Below are 19,594 nucleotides of genomic sequence, written 5' to 3' on the forward strand. Positions count from 1 at the left end.
CGTGAAACAACCAAAGTGCTTAAAAATGCTTTCTATGAGAGGTTTGTTCATATATTAGATGTGTTTGGACAGGATTTACAGACATTTCTTTTTTTCTTTTCTTTTTTTACGAACATTTAATACTATTTTAAAATGAATATTTACATTATATATCATTTGTTGACATTTTTTTACATTGTTATAATTTAATGTGAAGCATTTTGTATTGTAATCTTACATGAAATATTTTATACAAGCCATATATTACGTGCAAATTAAATACATTTTTACTTTTATCTATTATTTTTTAAATGACTCTTGACATTGACATCTTGTTTTCAAGAGTTGCATCCTGAATAGCAAAATAAATTGCACAAACTGACACAGAACCAACACTTTATTTGATGACTTACTTTAAGTTATCTGAGCTACATAACATTTATTAACTAAATCAGTTTTGTGTAGAAAGCCAATAACTAACAGCAACCTTTTACAAAATCAGTAAAATGTCCTAGAACAGTTTTACTTTTGTGACTGAAGATAGTAGATTCAGTACTAGTTTGAACTAATAAATATTCAAATATCAGAATTTGGTACATAATTTGTATTAAAATATAACTTATTATATAACTTGGAGAACAGCTTAGTATATTTGCATAAAAAAACATAAAAATGTTCATTGTATATTTTTACACCTGAATGCAAGGCTAAACTAACTTCATAGCTGTAAAGTACTGTATGTAATGTTGATGCGTTGTAATTTAGTAATCTAAACAGTTTATCTTTCTATTGAAATTTCAATAGTTTATGCGCAGTCATAAATGTGCTTTATAGAACAACTTTGCTTGAAGTTCTTTCGTCTGAATACATCTGTGATTGAGCCTTTTCATAATAATGTATGCTGCATGTCTCAAAATGATTCATAACATAAAATGTTTTGTTGTATCTTTGCTTCTGTTTGAACTGGATAGCACAGATTATTTTTTTTTAATTCCTGCCTGGGGATTTTGTTTGCAAAGTGCATTTGCGGTATTTATTTGTTGAGCTGAAAGGCTATAAATAATGTACTGAAACACTCTTGAGACTATTTGGAACATAGAAGGAAAGACACATGTGCTGATGACATGGTGAATACAGAAGTGAGTGTACACATGTGCGTGTTCGCATTTGTATGATTTCTGTATGTGTTCATGCTGTGTGTGTGTGTGTGTGTGTGTGTGTGTGTGTGTGTGTGTGTGTGTGTGTGTGTGTGTGTGTGTGTGTGTGTGTGTGTGTGTGTGTGTATGTGTGTGTGTGTGTGTGTGTTTGTGTGTTGTCCATACCTGAGGGGCTGCAGTGGAGCGTCTTGTTGCACTGGACTAAACTGTAGGAAAGACAAGGGAGAGCAGTGGAGGTGGAAACAATGGAGGGAAACAGGGGTGAACTGTGAGAGGTTTTAGTTGCAAAGATCCAACTCTGAATGTTAATAATGGTGTAGAGATGGAGTGAACCATTATAGAGCACATAGATAGAGCAGGAATGTATGGAAAGGTTTTAGATGAAAAGGTTAAGATCAGACCAAAAGGGGAAGAAATCAGAGGTCAGAAAATGGGGGCAAACACAGACACAGGCAGTGGGGTGGAGATGTGGAAACGAGAGGGTTTAGGAGAGAAGTTCGATGGGATCCTAGTGGCTGGCGGACATGGCCCAGGCCCCCTCCATCCTCCAGACGGAGAAGGCGTAGCTCAGTCTTTCATGGGCCAGGTAGTTGCAGCTGGCCAGCTTGGCGTCCATCTCGTCGCTCTGCAGCACCTGGTAGAGGAAGTCGATGTAGCGTGAGGCCAGCTTCAGGATCTGGATCTTGCTCAGCTTGTCAGAAGGTAGCGTGGGGATGATTTTGCGTAGAGAGGCGAAGGCATCATTCAGGGACTGAGTGCGTTGACGCTCCCGCACATTGGCGATGACGCGCTGAGAGTGGAGGTCCTCGAAGGGTTGATCCAGCCTGGGGCCCAGCGACGTGGGGGCCAACGACACAACCGTCGAAGGGCTTTTCTTCACTTTCTTCGGAACAGACGGCAGCAGGCTGTTGGGGCTGCCGGTGCTGCTCTCCTCTGACTGACAGAGGCTGTCCTTCTTAGGGTAAGGGGAACGTTTTCGATTTCCTGTTTGGAGGGTCTTCTTCGATCCTCTTTCCAGTTCCTCTTCGCTGGCCCCTAGACCTCCTTCGGGGGAGTTGGTGCAGGACACCTCTTCTCTCATTGTACCGTCCACCAACAACCTTTCAGCCTCCACTGCAAAGAAAAGACGCTGTGATGCTCTTTTTCAAGCGACAACAAACCTGAACTTGACAAGCTTGCTTAACAAACGTTTTCTCTCTCGTCAAAGAAAGTTACGGCTTCTGAAGCTCCATCGGATTGGACGTGGCTCTGGCTGCCCTGTTTCCTGGTTGACTTGTTAAATTTCTCACTTTCACATTCCCCCTCTCAACCTGGCAGACAGAACAACAACAAACCATCTGACAGGCAGGTCCACCTCCGCCTCTTTTATACCCAAACTCTAACCCGGGGCCTGCGGGCAGTTCTCTTTGGCTAAGCGGACTTCCAGAGGGCGTGGTCCGGCCTGAGCCAGGCAGAGAAGCAGGAAGTGTGCGTTAGCTGGGCGGGCGATAGAGGAAGGGGGTAAGTGGCCCTCTCAGCCAATAAGAAGTGCTGTGTCTAATGTTGCAGGGATGTCTGAAGCTTTATGGGTTCCAGATTTGGGGCTGGAGCGTCAGTCCGTATGCACCCTCATGTCTGCATTCTCATTCATCAACTCATTATTAGGACATAAATTAATCTAAGCCTTATATTTCTGACAGTCATTGATGTAAACTTTAATATTGAATATTTAATATATAGTATTTCTATGAACACACATTCTCAACAGCTATTTTTCTACAACATTAAAGCCATCAATCATGTGCATTGATGTAGCGCTAAAAGTTTTTTCACTTTTTCCTTTAACATGGGAACAAGTGTGAGTTCACACCAACATTTGTCTGCCATGGTTTTTATCATGCTGATAACCAGACACTATAAAAACAAATCTGTCAAACCACAGGTCACAACGTTGACCAAGTCAATGAAAATGCTGCAGATTAACAGACTGAAGGAGGATTTATAGATCAAACAATGCACTTTATGATGTGGAATTTATGTTTATAAATGGCACAAATTACAAATTTGGCCATGACAGACCGTAAAGTCATACAAACCAACAAAAGGATTTTTCATAAATCTGTTTGACCGCAGCAGCTACAGTAGATCTGAGACAAAATGTGAAGTTGTGCAAGCACACATCCTACAAAGAATTTCATAAGATGAGCTTCCTGACATATCATTGTGCCTGTAAACACTAATGTATACTCAACTACTGAAAACCTCTAAAGACATCTGTTATCTAACACCTAACCAGTGCTTGGTTTAGAATAGTGACGTCAGCTGCTCCTAGTCATCTATATGTTGGGTTGGGAAGGCAGCTCAGACAGGACCCTAAATAACCCCTAACCTCAGTGGCCCAGTGACCTCAGTCTGCAGAGGTGAGAGAGCACCTAATTGTGCCATCCATGGCCTCTGGGCAGAGCCGACACATGGTCCACCTCCATACCGCGAACCCATCTGGGTCTGCAGCCACTTAGAGACATTTTCTACACGTCAGCAGTCATGACACAGCAGACAGATCTTCTTGAGAAAATGACGAGACATATAGCTCAGGTTCATGTTTGTTCAATGCGTGTAGAACAACCTACAATTTGAACAAATTGTTACGTCTTGCGCAAATCTGCTTTTGAAATCCAAATCAGTTTCCCAACATTGTGTCCGTTTATACCTTCATGCGTCACGACTTGAGTGACTCATGTGTGGATCACTGCAGATAAATGTTGCGGGGAGTTTTCCGCTGCTTTAAGCTTCGGGACTCTGGTACTTTTTGATGACAACATACTTAATGGTAGCCTTTATATTTCAACACCTCCAAACATTTTTTTACAAGAGTTGTTGCATCTTTGATGTTTCTAAAACTGGTTGAAATTCAGTCACTGTCCAAAGATGTTATATGAAGACGCAGAGACAAGACATTCAGTAACTTGTATTACTAACAAAAGTTTCATGAGTATTAATTCTCAGTAAATAAACCTCATTTCAGTCTTGACACGCTGCTTGACAGCTTTAGCCGACCATTTGGGTGTGATTGCCGCTGCATTTGAAGGACCGTGTGTGCTGAGAGCAGTTCAGAAGATTTTTGATGAGCCTCGTGATTGCACTGGTTTACATTTCATTCAGAGAGGGACGTTGAACGGAAAGTAGCTCGATCCCAGTTGGGTTCAATCAACTTGGAAGAAAAAAACTCATCTGGCCATCAAAGCAAGGCCATGGACAGAGACAGTGAATTATATGAAGTTGTATTTACATAACAGGTTAAGTCAACTTCAGGATTAACTGGTAGAATTGGGTCTTATTGGGAGCTCTGGTTTGAGACAGTGGAGGGACAGGAAAGTCATTGTTGCTGGGGCTAATCTCGGGAGCTGCCGCTTACCTTTTAGCGAAAGCGTGGCTCCGTGCCACCATCATGGAAAAAATGAGCTAACGAAGCGAGTAGGCCTACAGGAATGTCATGGCATATAGAAGAACAGAAGGGGAGAGAAAAGAGAGGGAGAATGGGAGAAGAATAAGAAAAGGGGAAAAGAAAAGGAGAAGAAAGGAGAGGGAGAAGGGGGAAAAAAGTGAGGCTGTCCAAACAGAACCAGATGCAGGAGTGTGGAGGCTCGTTTGATCTCTGTCCTCATAGGCTGATTGATGTTGCACATTTCATTTCCTTGTCAGAGTCTTGACATAATGTTTCACTAAACACTCAGGCCCTGCTCTCGTCTTTGTTTTATTTCCACGGGGGTCATAATTAACCCTTTTTGGAGCTGAAAATAGATCATACACATATCAATATATATCAATATATATGGGCTTACACACACACACACACACACACACACACACACACACACACACACACACACACACACACACACACACACACACACACACACACACACACACACACACACACAGTGGTGCTTGGATATCAAAGAAGACCAATGTATTGTCTGTTTCTGTCTCTACAACACATGGTTTGGTCCTGACTGAAATACTGCACTGAGGAGCGGCCATGTTGAAACTTTTGAAGTTCTCCAGGAAAAAAAAGAAAAGAAGGAGAACTGTTTCTTTACGTTCGTAATGCAGTCAATTCAATTACCGTCATCCACCAAAAGGTCGAAGCACTGCAATGACGTGCTCAGCTGGTAGGAGCGCAGTAGTGTGACCAATCATAAATGATGTGTTTGGAAATCCACGCTGGCTTGACAAAAGGAACTAATCATTAAATTCCTCCTCACCTTCACCTCGGGATTTTTCTTCACCCTCCTGGATGGCGTTATTGATGTTTGCTCACAGCACACTACACCCTCCCTCGACTGCTCCTCCACCCCTTACCCACCCGTCCACGGCTCCATCCCTCCCGAGGAGCCCATAGTGGCACAAAGGCAGACATCTGGGACCCATTTCCCCCCTGGAGAAGCCCTTCCTGTGGGGTATCCACTTAGAGGGGTTCAGGAGGAGCGGGGTGGGGGGACTGAAGGGCTGAAGGTGCATGGTATGTGGGGGATGGTGGTGATGGGACTGGATGGAGTGAGGGGGGGGGGGCTTGCAAAATGATAATGAGGACGAGAGGTGTGGATGATAAGCAAATCTAATGCAAAATGTGTAACGGTGGGAAAAAGGTTCAATGGTCCAAGTTTGACCACCACTGAACACAGAATCTTTACCTGCCTTTTCTAGATGATGACCAGATGAATTAAGGAATAGTTCAGCTAATTGGGAAACACACTTATTTACTTTTTTTGCCAAGAGTTAGATGATAAGATTGACATCACTCTCATGTCTGTTCGTTAAATATGAAGCTGGAGTCGGTAGCTGCTTAGCTTAACCTAGCTTAGCATAAAGACTAGAAACAGATGGAAACTGCTGGCTTGGCTCTGTCCTAAGGTACAAAACCAGCCTACAAGGACCTATTAAACTCAGTAGCTAATTGACAATTTTTTATCTTGTTCAATCCTCGTATAAGTAGTAGTCTATATCCTTCGACGTTCCACTTCTGGGATTGCTTCGGTACCGCGGGAAATTTCACCAGATGCATGTCTTTTTGCCGATTTCCGTTTCCTTCCGCTTTATTTTTTGTTGGAATTTTAAACTCCGGTGGATTTATGAGGACTATGGTTAACTGCTCCTCAGATCTCTGCAGGGTAAATTGAGACAGCTAGCTAGACTATCTGTCCAATCTGAGTTTTCTCTTGCACAACTATTTTTGCAGCGGCTATGTCTGGCACTTAGCACCGCCCAAGACGATTGTGATTGGTTTAAAGAAAAGCCAATAAACCAGAGCATGTTTCTCTCCCATCCCGCAATGCTGTGTGGACTAGCCAGACCCTCCTCCGCTCCGCAGCGTGTGGATGGTCTGGCAAAGCAAGACTATATAGGTAGGTGGATTTGTTACTTTAGGACAGTGTCAGACTAGCTGTTTTGTGACAAATCCAATTCATAAAGAGATTCTATTGCAAGAAGAGAATATATTTTATTAGATATTCTAATTTATATAAATAATAAACCAACATAGATCCTGAAAACATTTTTTTTTCTGAATTAGCTCCTCACTATGAATGAAATTACATTTGTTGACAAAGTTGGAGCAGTTTTGATTATTTCACATGAGAGATTTCTGTCTGCCTGGTTTTTGTCTTTGGTCCTCTTGGCTCATATGGAAAAAAGATGAAATAGGCCTACATCTGTGCACCATTCACAGTATTTGAATCAAAATGGGACAGTTGTGGGTCTGTTTGCTCATGCTGCCAGGCCACTGTCAATCAAACCACACTACACCAACACAGTCCTGATGAAGCAGATCTGCTAGGTTTTATTTGTGTTAAAATCTTTATAAATAATATTGATTTAGTTTTTTTTGTTCACATTTTTTATTTGATTGTTGCTTATTCACTCATGAATAATTAATGTTATAGAGAAATGTATATAAGTTGTATAATAATACGTTTTCAGGGACTTTAAAGTGCTCAGAAATGGAATATACAGTTCCATAACAACTGGCAACCTACATCTGCTGATGAAGATCATGTACGATTCAAAGCTACAGAAGATCAACTAAATGGACCTTGATGTGTTTTGTCAAATATTTATAGGTACCTTTAACATGTGTTTTTCAAATATAAAAGTGCAATCATGCATTAAAAACACTTCCCTCCCGCGCTGCGTGCAAGCCTGTATTATTCTTGTTTAGATGTGACTTATCTTCTCGTATTAGGCCGTAATTTATCATAATATTTAGTACTCAAGCTTCCTTCAAATGTCCCTGCTTTCATGTGTAATTTAGCCAATATCCTGCTCTGGCTCTGATTACAGTGTTTAAGTGCTGGGGTTCATCCATGGCACATTACAAACAGTCCCAGTGGAGCTCACAGCTGAGCTGGGGTTACAGCATGCTGGGCTGGTGTACGCTGAGCAGCAGGTTAGGCTGGATAAAGTCGCGTGTGCCTTATTCTGGGACATCCAGGGAAGACGCAGTGTGGGATAGTTAGGAGCAGACATCCACTGTGTGTCAATCAGTCACAACCTGGCAACCCAAAAGTTGTTATTATTAATGACTTTAACATTCATATAAGGCAGTGATGGAGAATGCAAGTCCTAGACTCTGACTCTGGACACAGGACTCAACTCGGACTCTTCTTTGATGACTAGGACTTGGACTAAGATTTGAACACTGGGGACTCAAGAGTGGACTCTGACTCGACAATTGGTGACTCGGCTACAACTCTGATATAAGGCAAATTACTTATTAAAGGTTAATAAAGCCATTAGTTAGTAGAACATATAATGCCTTTACAAAGGGTGCCTTATTTTTAAAGATTATTTTTTGGGGCTTTTCCCTTTATTTGAAAGTGGATAGATATGAAAAGGGGGGACAGAGATGGGGGATGACACACAGCAAAGGGCAGTAGGTCAGATTTGAACCCTGTGCCGCTGCAGGACTCAGCCAACATGAGACGAACGCTCTTACTGGGTGAGCTAGAGGTCGCCCCATAGCCAAGTTTTTTATAGAAATTTGTCCAAGTGTTTCCACACACTTGGCTAACAAACAAGTGGTAGATATCACATGAAATGTTTTAGGATTTGAGGCTAGATGTGTGTGTACATGTGTGTGAGTGGGAAGGTTTGCTTGAATGTTACATCACATCATGTCCTTATGTGCACACAGCAGGTCATATGATCTCCATGTGCATGTGATAATGTGGTAGGGCAACACAAAAACACAAGAACAGCTGGACAGTAATTTCTATGTGGATGAAAAGGAATCGATCTTTGCATTTCTATCAAACTCATTACCATACATGACAAACTGGAAAAACACTGCTTTTCAGTTAATAATGCTGACTAATCAGCCAGGCAGAAAGACGCTGACGTGATCAAGCACTAGGCTATATATAGCAAATCGTCACATGAAAAGTAATTTTTTCGCTCTGAGTCAGCTATTCAAATTCAATGTTTTAGGTTCACTTTCTTTGCAAACACTAATAAGACTCTCGGTGAGTCAGCAGATCAGAGCTGACCATGTGGCTGCTCGGGTTGGTAAAATCCTGTTTCAGCCTGAACTTCAGAAATGAGCATATCAAGCCACAAGACTACTGCTTACAGGAGGACTTTTTACAAAACTTGTGCACCTGAACGCACAATCAAAATAAAGGTAGCCTATGTGATCACAATATAGGCTGTAAAAACCTGTATATTCACACCAATGCAATAAAAAGATAAATAAAAAAATAAATCAAAATCAGACAAATGTGGATCAAGTCTTCTCTTATTTTGATGGGTTAGGTACAATGAGCTCTCTTCTCAGTTACCACTGCAGTAAATCAGAATATCTTCATATCGTAAGGACAATTAAACACCTTTTAGACTCTCTACAAGCTTGGCTTCTTGTTCAAAAAACCAAAAAACCCACCCCACAAATCAATTTGAACATCATGTCTTCAGATAAGGAGCCTGTCAGGGAGTCAAACGCTGCTGTCTCCAATCTCACATTTCAAATAAGTGTTACTGGAAGCAGTGTCAACCAAGGATCTCTGGGATTAGGCACTATCACGCATCCACTCCTGTCAAACTCACAGTGAAGCACTGCCTGCAAGGTAGAGAGGAATGCTGCGTTTCTACAACAGAGCTATTGCATTAGAAACATCAACAGGGCCAGCTTCAAAGGGGTAGCGCCTTCACATTGAATCAATCCCCACTTCCATTAGATTAGATGAATTCACCGACGTTACATTGTGCTAACGTTTTTTTTATGGGTTCTCAAATCCCTCGCTCTGGTTCTGGTTCCCCCTGTGAAGCCACTTCAAACAGCCTCTGCCATGGCATATCCCTTTGTGCTCTAAAACAGCAAATATGTGTCTCTCTAAAATGTTTCAGATGCAAGCTCGCAGTGGTCCCAGAGGCACAGACAGCATCGCACACAGAAAACTCAGATTCAGAGGAGGGATAAAAACTAAGGTAGGGCATGTGCTGTTAACATCCAGGTCTGCAGGGAGAGTTTGAATGACTGATGAGTGATGAGAGAAGCTGATAAAGATAATACAGAGACAAAGAAAGGAAAAGAAAAAGCAGATAGTGTGGGAGAAATCCGGCAGCAGTAAATCAGAGTGGTAATAAGGAGAGGCGGGGGGGGCTGCAAAGGTCTGGAAACATGTGTTTCAGTTTGTAAATAAAACAGTAAATTGCTATGGATATTGCTTAAATATCTGTGGGCTTTTGTACCTCGCTTTGCGGAAGTTCCTCGGAAATCATTCTGGGACAGCCTTCTTAAAATGCCAAAGCGGCTTCTTAATGTCAGAGAGGCCATCTGGTTCTCGACCAATTCAAGATGTTTGCTTTTCATTTAGCGTTTTTCCTCCTGATGCTTCTTTTTTTAGATCAAATGCTTCATTTTTTGGTATCATTTATACCAATGGTCAGATTTCACAATCAAACTGTTAGCCAGCACGCATCACAGACATGAGTCAGCTGTGAATCCCTGTTCACCTTTTGGTGGAAAGTAACTAAGTACCATTACTCAAGTACAATTTTGAGGTAGGCTATTTGTACTTTATTTGCATTTTATGCTACTTTGTAACTCTATCCCACTACTTACTCCTTTACGTTTATCAGACAAATACAGTTACTTTAACAATCACCATACAGAACATATGATCAACCTATAACATATGATGTGTTGTTATAGATTCAACTTTCCAATAGTATATCAAGTAGTTAAAACGCCAACATGAAAATGCTGCTTATACATAAGTAATAATATTCCAGCATTACAATATATGTTTTGCCACCTAAGAAGTGCTTTTCACTGTCATAGCCTACTTTTAATACATTTAGTTTCTAATACACTTGTACTTAAACTGAAGTAATGTTTTGAGTGCATGACTTTAACTTTTGAATGAAGATTTTAATAGTATGATATAAAGATCGCAAATACTTCTTTCATCACTGCCATTAATACATTACTGACCACTGTAAAAGGGTCAGATACAAATGATCCATTACAAATAAAGTTCCAGCATTCACAATTTTACTTAAGCAAAAGTACTGTATAGAAGTATTATCAATAACATGTAGCCTAACGAAGGTATCAAAAGTAAAGGTACTCATCATGCAGAATGGCCCCTGTCAGTGTTGTAATATAATGTATGTCATGATTATGTATGCATTAATATGTAAGCAGTACTTTAATGTTGCAGTTAGTCAAGAAACCTAATTTTAAATACTTTACACTGTTGGGTAGTTTTATCCATGTTTTGGATGTCAAATATAAATCTGAAAACAGTAACTGTCAGCTGTCAAATAAATGTAGACGAGCAAAAAGTAAACCATTTCCCTCTGAGATGTTATTGTGTAGAATGTATGACAAAAATACCCAAATAAAGTACAAGTACCTTATAATTGTACTTAAGTACAGTAATTCAATAAATGTACATGAACAACTACTTTAGACTTGTCAGCGAGTATATATAAACAGGTCTGAGGGGAGACGGGTGGATGCTCATAAAGAACCAGTGTGTTTGTGTCCTTTTCAGATACTTGAATTCGGCCATCATCTGCTGTGAAGGTGTGCATGTGTGCAATACAAGGGAATCGTTTCAGGTTGTTTGTTATAGAATTTGAATCAGCTGCTGTTGCTCTTTAGTATACAGGATGTTTAGGATGGTTGTGTTATTTGAATGTATAAACCTTTTGTTTCCAGTCTCACCGCACTCTGCCAGACTGCCAGTCAACACTTGAGACAACTTCCTTCCTTGATTTGGGTAGAAAGGAGTCCCATAATTGAATAAAACGAGACCCTTCCCTCTCTTTACATACCACACAAACACACACACGCACATACACACTCACACACTCCCACACACACACACACACACACACACACACACACACACACACACACACACACACACACACACACACACACACACACACACACACACACACACACACACACACGTTTTACAGGCTGGTGTATAAACTTAATAGGACGCATTTGGTTCCAAAGCCCCCAGCTTGCTCAGTGGAAAGTGAGCCGGATTGTTTTTCAGTTTCTTAATGTCGAAGTTTATAACGGCCAGATAAAAAATGTTGCCATGGTGATTTAACCACAACAACGCAATTACCTTGATGCAATGAGACTCTGGGGGCTTACAAACAAACCAGTGTAATGCAATTAACATATAAGTACCACCAAAAATGTCCTTAAAACACAGTGGAAGGATGCAGGAAAGCAACAAAGTGAGTGAAATAATGATAGTGGCTTCTTACGGATCAAAGTTACTGATACTTCTTGTAAATAATGAAACACCAAGCCACATTCACTTTCCTTTACACTTAGTTTTTCCTTACCAGCTGCAGGACTCAAGAGAAACATTTCTCCACCAGATATAGTCCAGTAAATGATTACTAAATAAGTTACGACGCATCAAACACTGATAGCATTGCATAGCACATTTCAGTCACATATTTTTCACATCAACTTCAAAGTTCTTCTATCAGGCGGCATGCTTTAACAAAATCATATACTTAAAATTCTCGGCACCCCCCCACCCAAACCTTCCCTTTGAGGGGTAAAATAAAAATGTGGATGGATGGAATAATTGCCCGACTTCAAAGTGCAGCTTATTGTCTTGCATTTACTGTTATGATTGCAATGCTGTTTTTTTTTTCTTCATAAATGTGGCTTGGGTGGGTGGGAAAAGTGGTTCATTCCTCTCATGGCGTAAATCCCACCCTAATGCCCAACACTGACCCTCCTGACCCAGGCTTAGTATGAAGAAGGATGTGTAGCACCTTCAATCTGCCTGTGACATTTTCTCATGTTACATGAAAGTCACAAGGCTTATAAAGAAAATAATAAATTTTATTTTTGCTGCTGTTAATTCCTTTGCAAACTACAAAGGAATTAAATGTTTTGGAGAAATAAAAACTGTGAAAAACACATTCCTTCTTTAAAAAAGAAGAGAAGAAGAAAAAAGAAAAAAAAGAGGACAAGAGGAGGAACGGTTATCAGCCTGACATGTCTATTTCCAGATCTCGTTGTGGAGACACATCGATGCACAGGGGATGTCAAAATGCACAGGGGATGTCAAAAAACATTTTTTATTAACTTGACTCTCGAACCACATTCTTATACAAATACACACTCATACATTCAATCACGTGATACATGTGGATACACAATGCCATTCTTCATTTCTAACATGGTAATGTGCAGAGATAAAGGAAATACAGCAAACTAATCTCATTAAGCTACAATATAATGTCATAAATGGTTCAGATGAGGACAATACTATGTAAAGCAACATGCATGCACATTAGTGGTGTCCCTACTGTCACAAATTAAAGCCATAACTGAGCGCCAATTTCACACTTGCACTTACTTCTGTTTGTCACACTGATAAAAAAATACAATACAAAAATCATTCTTTACATTAAAATGCCCCTTTATGGTTCGTAAATATATCAGACCAGGACATGTGGTGCTTATTACGTGAATGCATTCATGTGGATGCTGCAGGTTTTTAGGTGACCTGCCCCCTGTAAGACCCCGACACACTCGGTTAAAGCGATGCTTTGATGTACATCATGTATTCACCATTGCACATCATCTGACCGCTGTATGTGCAACTCTTCATCATTCATTGAACAAGAAAAAATATATATATAATACGAAGATGTAAGTCGGGTCAAGCACACATACTGTACATAGTGTTTAACTGTTGGAAGGACAGCACCCACTAGTGGCTACAGCATGAAAATACAACAGTCACTGGTTGTAGCACAGCAATTCCCTTCACTGAGTCATGAAAAACATTACCATATTTTATATTTATTTAGTCAATTGTGAAGATGCATAACTAAGGAGGGTGATGAGGAAGTGAAAATGGAAAATCTATTACAGGATCATATAAAATAGGGCTTGATATGTCTGTAAAGTGGCCAAGTCAGCAACAAACCTTGCACACATAAAAAACGAGGAGGTGGTATGGGCCAAGAAGGCAAAGGAGTAACCAGGATCAGGGTGCTCATCCACAACACAAAGTATTTCAACTTTTTCTCTGATTTCTCTTTAAATGTCCTCCATCACCTTTGGACTCTCAGACTGGGAAGCCAGCACAGCGAGTGTACGCCAAAGTCTGTGTGGTCACTGCAGGATGTTTTTAAGTGCCCTTAGAAGTCACTGAGGATGCTGATATCGGCAAACTCTTTGCGGTAGCGGTGAGCTGACAAGACGAGCAGGAAGGACCATTTCAGGCTCATGAAGCTCCACACACAGGACAGGTAGAAACTTTGAGGGTCAGTCAGGGCTGTGGGAGGGAGACACACAGACCATTAACCTGCTGCTAGAACAGCCTTCACTCTTTTGCCTAGGCTTTTCACAAGATGTTGGAACATGGCTGCAGGGACTTGCTCCCATTCAGCCACAAGCGCATAAGTGAGGTCGGCCACTGATGTTGTAATAACTTTTAAAATTACACTCAAGAAAGCTTTAAAGACCCAATTTAGGAGTAAAAAAAGTTCTTCCCTGAAAAAGAGAAATTAGACGCAGTTATCAAGCGACTTAATCCTACTTACTGCGAAGTAACCTTTGAGCAAGTGATCTCGTGTATCCTCTGAGCGAGAAATGTCAATCAAAGATAAGGATTTACCCTACGTCTGCTATATAAGTCAGTCTTAAAATAATTATTGACAGCATATTGTTCTGCAAATGCATTTATTTGTGTAATACACTTAATATCTAAAGCAGGGGTCTTCAACAGGGAGTCTAGGGCCCCTTCCAATTATTTTCAAGTCTTAACATGAGTCCAACATATTATTAGCAAATATAAATCCCCACTGCTTACTGGCCTTTAGGTAAGGTAGTCACTGAGGCCATCCACAGATGCAGTTAATCCCGAGAATTCAGTGGGATGTACAGTATGTTTTTTTTTTAAGATTATTTTTGGGCATTTTTAGGCCTTTATTTGACAGGACAGCTGAAGACATGAAAGGGGAGAGAGAGGGGGGAATAACATGCAGCAAAGGCCTGCAGGTCAGAGTCGAACCCGGGCCCGCTGCGTCGAGGAATAATCCTCTATATATGGGCGCCCGCTCTACAAACTGAGCTATCCTGGCACCCGATGTACAGTAAGTTTAACATTAAAACATTATTCATAAAATTGTGCCAACAATTATTAAACAATTTTAATAGTTTAGTATTATATGCAAAAAAAGCTATGCATAAAGGCTTTAGGCTGCCCTTCAGGTTATTGTAGGCCCAGTTTATTATGAAACTTCATTATATACAACATACAGTATGTAGTAGGTGGTCCCTGCTCTATTTCTCTTTCAATTAAGGTGTCCTTGGTTTAAAAATTGTTGAAGACCCCTGATCTAGAGTATAAATTAATGTGAAATTAGGGATAAAATAAAAAGGAAATCAGCTGAAATGAAAACAAAAAGAAACCCAAACTGGAGCAGGAAAGAAATTCAGCTGCTGGTAAGAAAGGTAAAAGAAAGGAATCATATAATAAGGAAAATATAGTGCCACACTGACAAGTGCAGACAATGAAAATGTTTGGAAAGTGAAAAAGAAAATCAATTCCAGCTTTATTCTTGTTTGAACACCTCATAATCAAATTTCAAAATGAAAATAGAAGGCTACACTACCCTATTTCTGAATTATACAGATTATCATTCACCATGACCACGGATATAACATGTCTCAGAAGGCGGGGGTCAAATCTGTTTCTGTACTGCAGCCATCTAGGATCTTACTCTTAATTTAAGACACCTCTGGAGCTCTCTTAAAAGGTCCCATATTGTTAAAATGACATTTCCATGTCTTATGATTATAAAGCAAGTTGAGGTGCTATTTAAATACTGCGAAAGTATCAAAATGCTCAATTAGGTTTGCCACAGTTCAAAAATATACTATGTATGTATGTCAGAGTGCACGCCTCTCATTTCCCAGTTCTCACTCTTCTAACAAACAGAGTGTAAATTTTAATTTCCCCACTGGGGATCAATAAACAGTATAAATTAAATTATTGTTTTTATTATATTGCTCTGGTTTTAAGCAATGGATTGCACACAGCCTGTATTCAGAAACTCTTCCATACGGTTGTGATGTCACAACTATACTATATATAGATAGAAAGGGGCGCTACAGTGCCGTTACATCCATTCCCCGGCTGCAATGACGGTGCAGAGACTCAGAGTGCAGATGAGAAAGACCCAGAAACGCTGACCAGTCAGAGCAGTCCAGGCTTTTTCGGGAGGGGGGCTTTAAGAGACAGACACTAAAACGGAGCGTTTCAGACCGAGGGTAAATACAGGTATATTTAGACAGACAGTATGAGAAAAATTATGTATATTTTGAACATTAAAGCATGTAAACATGTTGTAGTAGAAACCCAAAACAAGTATGAACCTGAAAATGTGCACAATATGAGACCTTTAAATTTAAGAGCATTGTTGACTTGTAATCAGTGTGATAAATGGCTTTTATTCCTAAGTTTGAGAATAGAAATAAAAGTGAAAGAAAAGGTTTTATCTTTTACTTACTTCCCTTTTAGCAGTTTGATAATGCAGACCAAACCGACAAAAAAGTATGAAACAAATATAGCATACCATTTTTCGATTTAGTAGCTTTGAGGAATAAAAATGATCTTCAAGTTGCATTTTGTGTAGAGGATTGACTTTCTGACATTTTCTTAACTGGAGAAACTTGCCTCACAAATTTCCCTCAGGGCAGTCAAAGGGAATTCTGGTAATTGTAGGAAATCGTCACATGAAGCAAACTTGTGGATCCGGAGTGGAGACACCAAACTCCATCAGGACTCAGTCATCTGACTCAACAGGTTATCCAGCTTCTTTTAGTTATGTCATTTTAATTTGTCCTGCATGATGCATCTTTTAGTATCTTTGTTTATAGTGATTATTTACATTATTGCAAGCTTAAATGCTGAAATACAGAAGTTAACAACTGTCAATTGAAAAGGCATTTTGTGTTTAATCTTTCTTTTGTGAAAGACCAAAACATTTCAATTACGTACTGAAATTTACACTTACATGTTGTTTGTTGGGGCAATTAGTTATGCATGTTCAGTGTGATGACACACAACAACTGGTCTGATTATACCATACCACAGTGCATAAACGCATTTGGTGAAGACCAGCATGTACACAAATTATGTGAGACAGGAAAGCGATGTAGAAGAACTTACACTCCTTGTTTTTGATGGCAATAGATAGGAAAGTGATGAAGGCCACGACTGCTAACAGAGAAAAGAAAACCCCGATGAAGAAGAAGAACTTGAGGCCCTTCAGCCAGGTCCTCCAGTAGTCCTGCAGGTACATGACGTGAGTGATCAGGGTCCAAAGTGCCAGCACACCTGAGGGACAAACACAATGCTGTTTTTACCTAATAATCACAAATTGAACAAAATACATATTCTAATATTCTAAAATGTTAAGCACACTAGTGGCACCATCTAAATCTAAATTCTGATGGTATGCGTGTAAAGTATACAATGGGCTGCAACATGCAAAACCATTTTTAAAGAGAACACACTCACAGTGTGTAACACTCATTGACCTGAGTTTGTATGGTCATTATAGTGGTATGAAGAGTGAGTATGCATTTTGAGACACATCATGACACTGCATTATGCCGATTGCTAAGTTAATAAATCCCACTACTTCTGTCTTCATGTTTCCCTTTTTTGTTTTGTTTTTGTTTTTTTACAGCCGGTGTTGTGAATCACAGCCACACTATAACAGTTATCCCAACTTTTCACCAACCAGCAACCACAACCCTCACCGAGTCGGAAACCGTAACAGAAGGAACTAGCCGTACCAATCTGACAGCATCTTCAGTGTGTGTTTCTAGTGAAGGTCGGGTGCACATTGTTGAATGCAGAGTGAACACATTTCAGAATACTGTGATGATAGACATGTTAATACATCATGTGTAATTTTGTTGGGGGGAAATATTATTATGTCAATCATCAAAAGGAAAATCAGCTGAAATGAAAACAAAAAGAAACCCAAACTGGAGCAGGAAAGAAATTCTGCTGCTGGTAAAAAAGGTAAAAGAAAGGAATCATATAATAAGGAAAATATAGTGCCACACTGACAAGTGCAGAAAATGAAAATGTTTGGAAAGTGAAAAAGAAAATCAATTCCAGCTTTATTCTTGTTTGAACACCTCATAATCAAATTTCAAAATGAAAATAGAAGGCTACACTACCCTATTTCTGAATTATACAGATTATCATTCACCATGACCACGGATATAACATGTCTCAGAAGGCGGGGGGTCAAATCTGTTTCTGTACTGCAGCCATCTAGGATCTTACTCTTAATTTAAGACACCTCTGGAGCTCTCTTAAAAAGGTCCCATATTGTTAAAATTAGATTTGTGCAGGCATAGAACAGCTTGCAGCCAGTTTCATTTTGGAAAATGAAAATGCAGATTCAGGGAGTGTGTCCACATCTCAGATACCAGTATTTTATACTGGTGCCAATTTGTGCATGGGAATGTGGTTAAGTGCATGTATGCGGGTCACTAATTCTAGTTGTGTGAAAGTATACACTTGTTCTTTAATTAAATTTTTTTTTTATTATTACAAAAGAGCCCAATCAAGTCACTTTGATCTTTGGGAACATGTATTATGGTTTAACTACCACTAAAATTAATCACAGTACATCCTGTCACGATGAGTTCAGAGGTTATAGATATGGACTGGCAAACCTCAACAGTGGCTCAAAGTTCAGCTCCATGGAAACAACACTTAAATCAAAAAAAATGTTTTTGGGTAGAACAGGATCAAATGTTGTCATTTATAAAATCGCAAACGTGTGCTCAATGTCATGTGTAGTGTAAAATTAAAACCACACTTAGAAATGACCAGACTCAAAAGGTTCATACTATATTTTCGTAACATTTGCCTTCAGTTTTACGCAATGTTGTGCCTTCCAAGCAAACAGTGGTTTCTATTCATTTAAGCACAACATAAACTCAAATTAATTTGCAGACACTTGAAATGAATGTCAACCAACAGCTGCCTGAAAGGTGTGGAAAAAAAACACGGGCACATGCTTTAAAGACTTGTGAAAACTATTATTAGGTTGAGGTGATTTACATGTGGGATGACAAAAAAAAAATTAACTATAACTTTTTAGAACCAATACAAAAACAGCCACAGTATCCCACTAATAATAATATGTGTGAAATGTAATGTGTGGCCCATGTTTTTATATTTCGGCACTTTAGAATACTTCTCATCTCCGATGTTTTAATTAGCTTAACCGTTGTTGTTTTTTTATTATTATTATTCCTAAAGTGACCTTTGATCAATTGGGTCAAAAGTGGACCCCTAAACGCCAAGCTGAAACATAACAAATAAAACACCTGCTGCAGAATATACTGCCCTGATTAAAAAATATTAATAATTTGACTTGACTGTCAGTTGACATCTCTACCCTTCAAAAACACGTTTGTACTGTGATCTCTGTCCCAACTATGGGGCTCATTTTGCAATCCGTAGGTTAAGTGACACCTTCAGCCCGAGGAAGAGGTCACTGCTGTTTCACTGTTTCAGCCGAAGGCTGGAATAACAACGTGCACGTGACAGGACACCAGTGGTTTACTATAACACACCTTACATACTGTCTATGTAACACACGCTAAAAGGATGTGTTAAAAATAATGTATTAGTTAGTTGCAGACAAACACAATGTTTACCTGCCAGTCCTCCCATGGCTGCAGTCCACGGCTGTTTGAACGCGATGTTCCACACCAGGAAAGCCGAAAACCCCATGAGTATACCAAACGAGGCATAGCCGATACTAATATATGTTTTATTAACAGCCATTTTCACAAAACAAATCTTGTAAGCAGGGACACAGACTCGACGAGACGACAGACGAGAACAGGAGTGAGTTTGTGTGTGTGTGTGTGAGAGAGA

General features: G+C 39.8%; 2 protein-coding genes across 2 annotated transcripts in view; both read right to left on the bottom strand.

The window, feature by feature from the left end:
• LOC120557556 (twist-related protein 2-like) overlaps positions 1 to 2,483 on the bottom strand; it is a 6,207-nt gene extending 3,724 nt beyond the window's left edge. The window contains exon 1 of the mRNA XM_039798011.1: positions 1,302 to 2,483. Within this exon, the coding sequence (XP_039653945.1) occupies positions 1,645 to 2,217 (573 nt within the window). The 5' untranslated portion in view covers positions 2,218 to 2,483 and the 3' untranslated portion in view covers positions 1,302 to 1,644. The remainder of the gene's footprint in view (positions 1 to 1,301) is intronic.
• A 10,238-nt stretch (positions 2,484 to 12,721) lies between these two features.
• slc48a1b (solute carrier family 48 member 1b) lies at positions 12,722 to 19,594 on the bottom strand. The gene is made up of 3 exons (XM_039798515.1): positions 19,372 to 19,594; positions 16,850 to 17,017; positions 12,722 to 13,948 (listed from the first exon to the last, which is right to left on the bottom strand). The coding sequence occupies exons 1-3, from the start codon at positions 19,499 to 19,501 to the stop codon at positions 13,812 to 13,814; spliced, it is 435 nt and encodes a 144-aa protein (XP_039654449.1). The 5' UTR covers positions 19,502 to 19,594; the 3' UTR covers positions 12,722 to 13,811.

Source organism: Perca fluviatilis, chromosome 4 (assembly GCF_010015445.1).
Source record: "Perca fluviatilis chromosome 4, GENO_Pfluv_1.0, whole genome shotgun sequence".
Taxonomy (NCBI): domain Eukaryota; kingdom Metazoa; phylum Chordata; class Actinopteri; order Perciformes; family Percidae; genus Perca; species Perca fluviatilis.

Bases quoted from the DNA above. Each gene is read 5' to 3' on its own strand.
- slc48a1b (XM_039798515.1), bottom strand. From the start codon at position 19,501: ATGGCTGTTAATAAAACATATATTAGTATCGGCTATGCCTCGTTTGGT. The intron at 17,018-19,371 runs GTAAACATTGTG...TTTGTCCCTCAG, and splicing joins AGCCATGGGAGGACTGGCAG to GTGTGCTGGCACTTTGGACC. The intron at 13,949-16,849 runs GTAAGTTCTTCT...TCCCTCCCACAG, and splicing joins TGCCATCAAAAACAAGGAGT to CCCTGACTGACCCTCAAAGT.